Raw genomic sequence first — 13,351 nt, forward strand, 5'->3', positions numbered from 1 at the left:
GGTGTGGGAGGTTAGAGGTACATTCAAGGGCAGGGCACACATGGGTAGCCACAGAGTGAGCAGGAAGCAGCTGCTCCCCAGCCACTTCTGAGAGCAAAGGAGTGAGGGCTTCACTAGTGTTCAACCCTCTGTTTACCCAGGTTGGCGGTGTGGGACAGTGCACTGCCTGCTACACAGACTGATAGAATGAGCTGTCTGTCAGCCTGTGTAGCAGCTCTGATTAGTTGTCCTCCCCCAGGAGGTGAGTGAATGGGGAAGGACAGCCAGTTTTCCCCATAGAAGGGTCTGAAAACCTGTAGTCTACAGGCAAACAGGCACCGCTGTCATGTCTGTATACCATAACAGGAGAGCCTCATACCAAAGATGGCTGAGAGGTTCCGTTGACCTTTTAGGTTAGCTTCTATGATTCAGATGATATTTGGTATTTCACTAAAGCAATTCTCCTTTTCTCTCTACTCTACCGTGTCAAACTACTTTTCTCAAATCTCTCTGCATTCTCCTTCCACATAAACTTTAAGTTGCACCACCAAAGCAATCGATAGTTCATGTCCTGGTAAATCTTCGATTCATCTTCTTATGTCTGGAGCAGCTTCCCTGTTAGTATATGCAAAGGACTCTCACTCTTGTTTGGCTAATTTTTTTTTTAAATAAACAAACTCAAAAACAGTTTGTTCCTTGATTCATTTCTATTATAATACCCTACCTCTCATATTTTACTAATATCTGCTCCTGGAGGAATTCTGCACCACTGTGCATGCACAGAATTTATATCCCCTGCAGATGTATTTGCTTCCCTGCAGAAAAATGACTTTCTGACAGGGAAGCAAAGGGAAGCTGCAAGACCAGTTATGCACCACTCCCTAGCTGCACAGGTACATCATTTCAGGCACGCAGAGCAGCTGGTGGAGAGGTAAATCACCACGGGGTTGGGAACACCCCAGCCAGTGGCTCCTACCCTGAGCCAGGATCAGCTGCTAGTCCCGGCTGGGCTGGAGACAGGGGAGGATTTGGGATTTCCTCTTCCCCTGCAAGGAGTGGCTGGGGCTGTGTCAGACCCACCCCAGAAACCTCCACCAGCTGCAGGAAGCTCAGCATCCTCCCCTGCTTCCTGCCACATCACGCCTCAGCTGTGCGGGGAGGGGTCACTATACGGGGAGCTGCTCACCCAGCTCCTGTGCATCTGGACCTCCCATACCCAGACATCCCTGCCAAGCCTCACCCTGTACACCCAGTATCCCCCTAACTGTCCATACCTAAACCCCACCCCACTGAACATCAACCCCTGCATCTGGAGTCCCCCTGCCTCTGGACCCCCACCCCTGCACCCAGACCACCTCTGATTGAGCTTCCTGCACTCAAACCCCCAACCTGATGACCCCCACCACCCTGCACCATCCTGAGCCCCCACATCCAGACCCCCTGCCACTGACCCCTAACTAGCTGCACCCAGATCCCCACCAAGTCCCACTCCCCCAGCACCCAGACTCCCCTGCTGAGACCCCCACTTCCAGACCCTTTTGCTGAGCCCCAACCACCTTCACCTGGAAGCCCCTGCAGAGTCCCGTTGCCACTGCACCTGGAGCCGCCCGCCCCTCTGTGCATCCAGATCCCCACTGAGCTGCCTGCACTCAGATTGTCCCACACAGAACCCTCTCACCCCACACCTGGATTCCCCCCCACACACTGAGTCCTTTCAGAGTTGGATCCTGCCTGGTTGAGCATGCCTGCCGTGCGCCTGGTGCAGAGGGGCAGGGCCCCAAGGTGTTTCTGGGGCAGGCCCAGGCTTGTGCTGTGTCAGGGTCAGGTGCAGCCTCACCGCTGAGTCCATGTCCCAGGGGTGGTAGGGTTGCAGGGTGATCTCCCACCTTCATGCAGCCAGTGGCCTTTGCTCCCCACTGCCATGCTGGAGCCTCTGCTTGTATTTATTGACAAATAAAACTTGCAGAATTTTGCATTACTTTAAAATATTGTGTGCAGTATTTTAATTTTTTTTTACACAGAATTTTTAATTTTTTGGTGCAGAATGCCCTCAGGAGTATATATCATGTAGTATTTCTGCCCATGTACTGGCATCCATTGCGACTGGCACCTGTTATTTGATACAACTCTCCTTCTGCATAGTGCAGGGGGAAATGAAAATATTCGATTGTTTTTTCATTATTTAACAAACACAACTTGAAATAGTTGACATTTGAGTGAGGGATATTGGTGACTTAATTTTTGTTCTCTGCTCTCACTTTATTCCCTGACTTCCTTATTGCAAATATAAACCTGTAATTTGGTTTGGGCAGTTATTGATTCTTATGGAAAATCCAGCAATGTACAATATATAAAGAGACTTTATCTGGAAGAGGCCATCAGACTATACCTGCTGTCTTGTATTTGACCTTAATCCCACCTTCTTGCTCTTTTGCTATGCCTTTTTAATGCCTCTGTTCTCCAGGAATACATCCGTCTTTTGAATTCTATATTACAATTTTGCTTCAGTGGCCTTCCATATACATACCACCCACAAAATTTACATTTACAGTCAGAAACCTGCTGATCTATACATTTCTCTTCATAAATTTCACTTGGTTCTATGTGTATATACATTTAAATGGTGTTTTTAAGGTGACCATAGGTCCCAATTTTATAGGGACAGTCCGGACATTTGGGGCTTTTTCTTATATAGGTGCCTATTAGGCCCCCACTCCTTGTCCTGATTTTTCACACTTTTTCTATCTGGTCACTCTAGGTGTTTTTGTCTCTCTATTAGATACAAAGGAGCAACTGATTCATATATTGAGAAAGTAATGATCTCTTCAAATGCAGAGGATGCTTTTTTGATCAAAATGTTGTTGAGACAAACTAGACGTCCAGAAATTGGAGATAAATTTAGCAGTCGTCATGGACAAAAAGGTAAGAGTCTTTTTATTGAACTGTATATTGGTAATTAGATGTAATGGAAGCTTTTATATTTTCTCCTCAAATGATATGAGTATGTAGTAAAATGTGGTTTGAATTTTTATGGACTGAGACTGACTTAGGTCAGGTCTACACTACAAATTTACATTGGTATAACTGTGTCGCTCAGGGGTGTGAAAAATCCACACCCCTGAGCGACTTGGTTATATTGACCTAATCCTCGGTGTAGACAACACTGTGTCTCCCATCAACACAGCTACCACCTCTCGTGGAGGTGAATTAACTATGGGAGAAGATCTCCGATCAGCATAGTAGCGTCTTCACTGTAGCACTACAGCAGTGCAACTGCTGCAGCATTTTAAGTGTAGGCCTGTCCTTAATCAAAAAAGAGCTTGCTTTCAGCCTATAGCCCGTTTCCCGTTTCCTGTTCTCATTAGGTCCGTTTGCGAGGCCTGGTGTACAAGTGTTACTACTAGAAAAACATATATTATCACATAGTCTGTTGAAATTGCCTAATTTAGTAACTGTATGGGAGGAAATGAGGAAGGAGGTCGATGGAAGTAAGCATACCAACGTTATGAGCCTGAAAGACGTTGGAGTCACCATTCATGACCAAGAAAGAGGATGGGGAGAATTCTCTTTTAAGGACATGTGATTTTAGTCATGTTTTTAATAAGTTTGTCATGGGTTATCCAGAAAGAGTGGAGAGGAAGTCAAAAATTCAATTCTGAAGACAGGGTGAGAAATGGAAAGGTATATCTGAGAATCATCAGCATGGAGGTAGGTGACTAGATGACGTCAATCCAAGCCAGGATGTAGAGGGAGAAGTTGACCAAGAATAGAGTTCTGAGGTGCACCAACAGAGACCAGAAAGGGGGAGGAGAAGTACCCCTTCCAGGATTAGGTCCTTAGTACGTTCTGTGGGAACTGAGCACCTCTGGAGAGCACTGGGTGACCTCAATTCCTTTTAAAATTAATGATTGTTAAGGATAGTCAACACTTTCAAGGGAGCTGCTCAGCCACATACAGGATTGGACATTAAAGGAGTAGTCAGGGATAGGATGAGAACCAGGGGCTTGATCCTGTGTGCATTGAAAGCAATGGCAAAAGTTCCCTTAATGGCGCTGAATCAGGCCTCAAGAGAGTACAGTTTCAGAAGCTCGAGAAGCAGAGAGTTTCAAGGGAGAGGGAATGATAAACTGCTTTTAAAATCATTTTCAACCCATTTGACCCCATAATGAGACAATGTGTGCTTGGTTTAAATTTTTACATCGGGATATAATCTATTCTGCGGCAAATATAGAATTTTATTGATTATTCAAATAGTCATGGGTATGACTGTAGTTAGGGTTGCAAATACTACTTTATTGTGAGTGCTATACTAGTCCTGACATACTGTAACTTTGTTTAATTGTTTTTAATCTTATTTTGGCTTGAGAACATTCCTACTCAATTTCATGCCAGAGGAGGGTGTGGAGGGCAGGGGGTGTTTGTTTATAAAGTTTGAAACAAATTGGCCAGGCCAGTTTGCTTCAATTTTTAAAGATATTTGACCTTAAAATCCCACTCTGATCACTTACCATGTACGCCCCTTTCACTTATTATGTGAATTTAGCTGCTACCATTTCAAGAACCACCAGAACTAAAATTCAGTGCTGCCTGACATCTGAGAAATTGAAACCAGCATTCAAATGATGTAAAGCATTAATCTCTCAACTCCAGCAGCATGAGTCAATGTCTGCCAAAGTCACATCTAGAGCAAAATGGAGTGGGGAGGAATATAGTGATCGCTACACCTGTGTGAATAATGGAGGAAACTGTTGAATCTGACACTTTCAAATAAATTTGTCCAAGTTTAGGTGAATGTTACATGACCAGTTCTAATTACTGCATGAACTAAGGATCAGTGTCTCACAATCTGAGGCCTCTCTTTGCTAGGACTCTGGACTCCTCTTATTCAGGCTTCAGGCCAGGATATGGTAGAGAGATAGCACTTTTTGCTTCAATGGATAACTTCCTGCTGTCCTTATACAAGGGAAGTATGTTCATACTCCTCTTACTCAACCTCTTTGCAGCATTTTAGATTATTGATTATTATCAAATCACCCTCTGCCACCTTCAAGAGGCTTCAGGTGAATCAAAACTCACTATAATGGCTCATACCTTTGCCCTCAGACTGAACCCAAAGGGTTGTTAGGGACAGGAGTTCCTCATTAGCTCTAGTGCCCTCGTATATGCAGTCCCATCAGTATGAGTCCTCTCTCTCTCTCTCTCTCTCATATTATTCTACATCTGTGTAAAGGCCTTGGGAGAGCCAGTGAGATGACATGGGCTGAATGCCAGCAATATGCGCACAACATCCAATTGAATCGCTTTCTTGGTGTCTACCTGAATCAACAAGTGGATGAAGAGCATCTGGCTAAAGCTAAACCCACACAAGAGTGAGGTGATGATAGTAGAAAGTAAAACACTTCAAAGAACTTGTCTCCTATATATATTTCACACTACTGGTAACTTCTTTCCTCAGAGCAGATAGGCAGTCCATAGGCTTGGGGTCCTTTTGTGCCCGTCAGTGCTACTGGATTACCTAACCAGTCATGGCAGCAAAAAAATGCACATTTCTGTCTATGGCCAAACAGAACACGTCTTCCCATCCTACCAGACATGGATCTGGCCACAGTCATCCACATACTTATGACCTCCAGGTTTGACTACTGGAACTGCAGCAGCCTGTCTGCTTAGCAGTGCAGGCTGCCATGATCATATCACCCTAGTCCTTCCACTCTCTGCACTAGTTCTCCATTGAATACAGTCCAATACAAACTCTCTTCCTATTCAAAGCCCTTTGTGGGATTAGTCATAGCTACCTGAGAGATCACCTCTTCCTCCATGTCTGTGACCCCTCTTGACAGGTGCATTCCATCGGAATCCTTACACTCAGGCTTATAAGACAGGAGATGAAGTTTTCACAGAAGCTGGATGTAGGCTTTGGTGCTCCCTCTCACAAGAGATAAATGACCATGGGCCTCACTAGGTACAGGAGTAAAGGCAGAACTCCAGTCCTTTTGAGTTGTCTCTCCCTCAATAATGTCTACACCGTACCTTCAGATACCTACCCACCCACCTGCACAGACACCCAATTAATCCAGCTTTTTCTCTGACAGGCTGGGAAGGAAGCAAGAGAGGGATTTAAAAATAGAAATAGCAGTAAATGGGAGTTTCTGGATTCTATGGTGGTAGGGGTTATATCAGTACATAAATAAATAAACCAATGCAAATTCCTTAAACACCAACTAACTGTTCTCAGTTTTAATCCTGGTCCTATGATTTACAATTAAAAAGTGCTTATCTCTCATCAATAAATGATCAGTAATGCTCATAAGCTGAGGATTCCCTAACTCCTGTACAAGAAAATCGCAAACTGCAAATTTCTTTTCCACTTGTTTTTACGAAGTGGAGAAACTGAAACACAGTGACATTTCTGTGTGGGTTAGCAATTTTGGCTGCACGTAAAGATGTAAGAAGCTTTGAAAGGCCATTGGTTACTGACTTGCATGTAACCTGCTGCATTCTGAGGAAATCCTGTTTTATTTATTTCTATCTCTAAGGCCTGGTCTACACTACAATTAGGTCCAGCGTAAATCCCCTTTCATCAACTTAATTGTGCATGTGTCTACACTTAAATTTGTCTCCCACTGACATAAGCTCACTATTACACTGACATAGGCAATGTATTGAGCTTGACAAAATGCCTGTATAGACACTGTAATACTTATGTTGACCTGAACAGTCTTTTGGCAGCTATCCTACAATGCCTGACACACTGGTCACAATTGTGAACTCCACTGCTCAGGGGGTTTACAGAAGGCACACCCCCTCTGCCCCCCTTTAAAGTCCTGCACACTTTTGAAATGCCTTGCTAGGCGAGTCTACAGGCAGAGAAGATGATGGGAGAGGCACCACAAGGAGAGGGTGCACGGCTGGCAGAGCTAATCCCTGTGACAGCCAGCGGAAGGCCCTGCTATGGTGAGTGGACACCATCACACAGGTGATTAATAGCCCCACACAGTTGCATGACATCAACCCTCAACGGTGGATTTTCCAACTCCAAAATTATTTTCCACTGACTGGTAGCAATCCAGCGTTGCAAGTTTCCACAGTGCAATCACCACTTCCTTCCCCATTGTGATTGCAGGTCTCATCCTGGTGTCCCTGCGCTGGAGGGCTGGGATGAGCTCAGCACACAAATTCAGGAATGTGTCCTTGTGCATCCAAAAATTCTACAGCCACTGCTCATCAACACAAGTTCGCATTCTGATGCAATCCCACAGTCAGTGCTTGTTTCTCAGGCTCAGAAGAGGCACTCCACCATGTACAGCTGCTCCATGAATGCCACCAACAATCTTGAGTTGGTACTTGCTATGTCCCAAGCAGTCTGAACTCCAGGAAATCCATCATGATGTTCTTCGAGTGATTGCTCCTATGCATTCCAGTTCGGCATCTCAGAACTTTACCTAGCAACTCCCGTGATATATACCCCAGCCGGCCCGTCCGCTCCTCAGTTCCTTCTTACCGCCCGTGACGGCCAGTTGGAACTGTGGAGTGCTCTCTGTCCTCCACTACCCTAGCTCTCGCTAAAGGTTTTTTGTATATAGTTATCATAGTACGTATAGTTAGTTGTTATAGTTATAGTTAGTTAGTTAGGTTTAGTGATAAGGTTAGGGGGGTTTCCCTCCCTTTCCTTCCCTGGTGCGGGCTCATGCCCAAGGCACCGGGCTTTAAGCCCTGCGCAATCTGCCAGAGGCCTATGCCGATCGGGGACCCGCATGACGCCTGTCTTCGTTGCCTCGGCGAGGGTCATCGCACAGACAAGTGCCAGATCTGTTCCGCCTTCAAGCCGCGGGACAATAGACTAAAGCAGCTCCTTATGGAGGCGTCGCTACAGCCCCCGGCACCGGCCGCGCCGGCACCGAGAGCCTCATCGGTGCAGAGCGCACCGGCTGCTCCGAGCCGCTCTGGCACCGCGGCACCGCAGCCTCAGTCAGGAACTGAGAAGACCCGGCACCGCTCCCTTTCGCCTGCTAGGAAGCGCAGGCTAGCAAAGGCTATCGCTAAGTCCCACGCGCAGGACTCAGCCATGACTATTGCGCCATCTGCGACTCCCGCGGTGGCCGTGCGCCAGGCAGGCACCGGACCGTTGACTCCGGCGCTGCAAGGGCCGTCGAGTCCGGCACCGCCACGCTCCCCGGCACCATCCGCGGTTGAGCCACGACTGCCGTCGACGCCGGAGACATTCTCTGCGGCGCATGAGCTGATACAGCTCGTAGAGGCACCGAGCCTCCGGCCCCCGGCACCGCCGGTGCGGGCTGTCGCGTCCGTCGGAAAGCCGGCGATGATGATCCAGCCGCCCTCTGCGGATCGCTCGCCTTCGCCATTCGATCGCACGCCCGCGCCCCGGCGTACCGTCGCCGCGCCGCGCCCGGTCGGTCGAGTCGGTCGTCGTCATCTCGGTACCGCTTCGCTCCGGCACCGATCCAGGTCCCGATCGCCGTCGCGTCGGCACCACCGAGGTCTCAGTCCCGCGCCGCTCCCGACATCGCGACTCCTGCAGCCACTCCCGGCACCGCAGATCCCGCTCGGTCGAGCTCCGGCACCGGTCAAGCTCCTGGCACAGGTACTCACGCCATCCCTCAGTACCGTCTGCGGAGAGACTGCCGCCTTCGGCTATACAATCTGTCAGCGCCTCAGCACCTCCTTGGCCATCCCGCCCAGCATCGGTGGCCTCCGGCGTGGACAGCACCGCGCACCTGCCACCGACCCCACACGGCGATCCTCAGGGGTCTCAACGGTGGGGCTTCTGGGTTCCCTGGGCCCAGCATGAATGAAAGACTTGGACTCCGAGCGCAGGGTCCCCGAGGTGACGGTTAGCTGGCCGGCTCCTTCTCCTCGACGCGAGCCCTCCGTTCCACCGGACCACCAGTCCTCCATGCAACATGATCCGGCCGAGGCGCAGTCAACAGCCCCTGCGGCGGAGGCCGTAGTGCAGGGCTTGTCCTCATCGTCCTCCCCGGACGAGGCGGCGGCCGGTGCTTCAGCCAAGGAACCGCCGCCCATTGACCTGAAGGCCCACCAGGACCTGCTTCGCCGGGTGGCGACGGCCATGGATCTCCCAGTAGTGGAGGTCCAGGAGGACGAGGACCCCATTACCAATGTGGTGGGCGCGGACGCTCCCATGCGCGTGGCGTTGCCCTTTGTCAGAACAATCCAAAAAAACGCCACCACGCTCTGGCAAACACCCGCATCCATTCCTCCCATGGCCCGCGGGGTTGAACGTAAATACTCGGTTCCCCGAGTACCTTTATACCCACCCGACCCGGACTCGCTGGTTGTGCAATCGGTGTCAACCTGCCCCTGTGCCTAAGTCCAAGGACGCCCGGCGCATGGACCTGCTAGGCCGCAAGGTCTACTCGGCAGGCGGTTTGCAGATGCGCATTGCTAACCAGATGGTCCTCCTCGCCAGGTATGTCTATGACATCTGTTCACAGAGCTCCTGCCATCAGCCTCCCGCCAGGAGTTCGCGGCGCTGTTGGAAGAGGGCAGGAGATCATCTAGGTCCTCCATCACGGCTGCCCTCGACGCTGCGGACTCCGGAGCTCGGACCTTAGCCTCCGCCTGGCTGCAGTCCTCCACCCTGCGCCGGAGATGCAGTATACTCTGCAGGACCTGCCCTTTGACACACAGGGTCTCTTCTCCGAGAAGACGGATTCTCGGATCCAGACCCTGAAGCCATCCGCACCCTCGGGATGCACACGGCGCAGGTCCTTCCGCAGCAACCCTCCCGGCCCTTCTATCAGCACCATATAATAGCCGGCTCAAAATCGCCGTCGTCCTTCCGGCGTAACCAGGCCAGGCCTCTTCCAAGGCCCTCAGGGGCCAAGCAGGCCTTTGATGCGGCCCATCACTCTCCCTACTGGATCCTTCCCCGTTATTTTACAACCGCCTTTCCCATTTCTTTTCGGTGTGGTCCCAATTAACAACAGACAACTGGGTGCTTCAAACAGTCCAGTCGGGATACCGCCTGCAATTTGTTTCACCCCCACCTACCCACCCACCTTCCCTGTCCCTCTTCAGGGACCCCTCTCACGAGCAAGTCCTCTTACAAGAGGTTCAGACTCTGTTGAGCGTGGGTGCCATAGAAGCAGTGCCTCAAGACAGGCGGGGCAGGGGATTCTACTCCCGTTATTTTCTCATCCCCAAGGTGAAAGGGGGGCTACGTCCTATCCTGGACCTTCGCGAGCTGAACAAGTACCTGCTCAAGCCCAAGTTTCGCATGGTCACCTTGGGGACCATCATTCCCTCTCTGGATCCGGGAGATTGGTTTGCCGCCCTCGACATGAAGGACACCTACTTCCATGTCGCAATCTATCCTCCCCATCGTCATTATCTCTGGTTTGTGGTCAACAACACCCACTACCAGTTCGCCGTGTTGCCGTTCGGACTCTCCACCGCACCGAGGGTATTTACCAAATGCATGGCGGTAGTTGCCGCAGCCCTCCGACGTCATCAGATACACGTCTACCCATATCTCGACGACTGGCTGGTTCGAGGGCAGTCTCGACAGCTCGTGATGGGCCAGATGACAGAAATCCTGTCCCTCTTTCAGCGGCTCGGTCTTCTCATCAACGCCGAGAAGTCCACTTTGATTCCGTCACAGCGAGTAGAGTTCATTGGAGCGGTCCTCGACTCCACGGTGGCCAGGGCCTGTCTCCCTCGCGCTCGACACCAGACGATGGTCTCCGTCATCGGGGACCTCGTCACCTTTCCGACCACGACGGTGCGCTCCTGCCTCAGCCTCCTGGGCCACATGGCTTCATGCACGTATGTCACCGCATACGCGCGGCTCCACCTCCGCCCGTTCCAGTCTTGGCTTGCGTCGAGACATCATCGACATGGTGGTCACGGTCACCAGGCCGACACTCGAGTCCCTCAGCTGGTGGCTCGACCCGGAGGTCGTGTGTGCCGGAGTCCCGTTCCACCCTTCTCGTCCGTCGGCCACTCTGACCACGGATGCCTCAGCGCTCGGTTGGGGAGCTCACCTGGGCGATCTTCACACCCAAGGCCTGTGGTCGCCCCAGGAGCTCGCCCTGCACATCAATGTCCGCGAGCTGCGAGCGATCCGTCTGGCCTGTCGCACCTTCTGCACCCACCTGCAACGCCGCTGTGTGACAGTGTTCACGGACAACACCACAGCAATGTTCTACGTGAACAAGCAGGGTGGAGCACGCTCCTCCCTCCTCTGCAAGGAAGCCTTGCTCCTGTGGGACTTCTGCGTGACCCACTCCATTCACCTGGAAGCGTCCTTTCTTCCGGGAGTGCAGAACACGCTGGCCGACCATCTCAGCAGGTCGTTCCTCTCCCACGAGTGGTCCCTCCATCCAGATGTCGTCCACACAATCTTCCGGAGGTGGGGGTTTCCCCAAATAGACCTATTCGCCTCCAGGGGGAACAGGAAGTGCCACCTGTTTTGCTCATACCAGGGTCGCTTGCCAGGCTCCCTGTCGGACGCCTTCCTTTACCCCTGGACGGATCGCCTCCTCTACGCCTTCCCTCCGTTCCCGCTCGTGCACCGAGTGCTCCTGAAGCTTCGGAGGGACAGAGCCCATGTCATACTCGTAGCGCCGGCCTGGCCGAGGCACCACTGGTACACCCTGCTGCTCGAGCTCTCCGTTCGGGAATCCATCCCCCTTCCTTTGTGGCCGGACCTCATCACCCAGGACTTTGGCAGACTCCGCCATCCGAATCTGCAGTCCCTCCATCTTACAGCTTGGTACCTGAGTGGTTGACCCACGCGGAGAGGGACTGTTCCGCGGCAGTTCAGCAAGTCCTGCTTGAGAGCAGAAAGCCTTCCACTCGCTCCACTTACCTCGCGAAATGGAAGAGATTCGCACTCTGGTGTGATCAACGAGGTCTCAATCCATTAGTAGTCCCGGTCCCTACCATCCTCGACTACCTTTGGTACCTTAAGGAGCAAGGTCTTGCGGTCTTCTCCTTGAGAGTTCACCTGGCAGCAGTGTCCGCCTTTCGTCCATCCGTGGAAGGTCGGTCCATCTTCTCTAACCAGATGGTTTCCCGCTTCCTCAAAGGCCTGGACCGCTTGTACCCGCCCGACCTGGGATTTGAACCTTGTGCTGGCCAAGCTGATGGGTCCTCCGTTCGAGCCCTTAGCCACGTGCTCCCTGCTCTACCTCTCCTGGAAGACGGCCTTCCTCATCGCCATTACATCAGCGAGACGAGTTTCTGAGCTCCGCGCTCTGACGGTTAGTCCGCCATACACCGTCTTCCATGGGGACAAGGTGCAGCTTCGCCCACATCTGGCCTTCCTCACGAAGATAGTATCAGCATTCCACCTCAACCAGGAGATCTTCCTCCCGGTGTTCTTCCCGAAGCCACATGCCTCGCCTCGGGAGCAACAGCTGCATACCCTCGACGTCCGCAGGGCGCTCGCTTTCTACATCGATCGGACTAAGCCCTTCCGGCGTTCGCCCCAGCTGTTCGTAGCGGTTGCTGACCGCATGAAAGGCGAGCCGATATCCTCCCAGCGGATTTCCTCCTGGGTCACTGCGTGTATCCAGACCTGCTACGAGCTTGCTCGCCTCACTGCACACTCGACGAGGGCGCACGCCTCGTCGGCCGCCTTCCTGGCCAATGTTCCAATCCAGGACATCTGTCGAGCGGCCACCTGGTCTTCGGTCCACACCTTCGCCTCCCACTACGCGTTGGTGCAACAGTCTCAAGACGACGCAGCCTTCGGCTCCGCGGTATTACACTCCGCCACGTCTCACTCCGACCCCACCGCCTAGGTAAGGCTTGGGATTCACCTAACTGGAATGCATAGGAGCAATCACTCGAAGAAGAAAAGACGGTTACTCACCATAGTAACTGTTGTTCTTCGAGATGTGTTGCTCCTATCCATTCCAGACCCGCCCTCCTTCCCCACTGTCGGAGTAGCCGGCAAGAAGGAACTGAGGAGCGGACGGGCCGGCTGGGGTATATATCACGCGCCATAGCGGCGCCACTCAAGGGGGCGCCAGCCGGCCCGCCGGAGTTGCTAGGGTAAAAAAGTTCCGAGATGCCACCTAACTGGAATGGATAGGAGCAACACATCTCGAAGAACAACAGTTACTACGGTGAGTAACCGTCTTTTCTCTGAGGTTCTTCTTGTGGCTCAGCAAATACTGGAGGATCATGCATCCTGTGCTTGCAACACTTATGACAGTAGAGTAGAGCTGTGCTAGCTTCATGCTTCTGTGAGCAATGGTGGACAATGCCAAGTCCCACATGAGGTTGTGGGATTTTCAAAATAAACATGAAAATTATGGAATAGGAATGACACTGTGGGGCGGAGAAAGTTGTGTGCTGGGAAGTTGACCCCTTGCTGCCAGTC

General features: G+C 51.7%; 1 protein-coding gene across 2 annotated transcripts in view; it reads left to right on the forward strand.

Moving 5' to 3' along the window:
• The window catches only part of POLR3B (RNA polymerase III subunit B), a 130,622-nt gene that overhangs the window by 86,993 nt on the left and 30,278 nt on the right, over nt 1-13,351 (forward strand). For both annotated transcript variants that reach the window (XM_039514457.1, XM_039514467.1), the window contains exon 23: nt 2,759-2,901. In XM_039514457.1, the coding sequence (XP_039370391.1) occupies nt 2,759-2,901 (143 nt within the window). The remainder of the gene's footprint in view (nt 1-2,758; nt 2,902-13,351) is intronic.

The sequence above is a fragment of the Mauremys reevesii genome, linkage group 1 (assembly GCF_016161935.1).
Source record: "Mauremys reevesii isolate NIE-2019 linkage group 1, ASM1616193v1, whole genome shotgun sequence".
NCBI classification, from domain to species: Eukaryota; Metazoa; Chordata; order Testudines; family Geoemydidae; genus Mauremys; species Mauremys reevesii.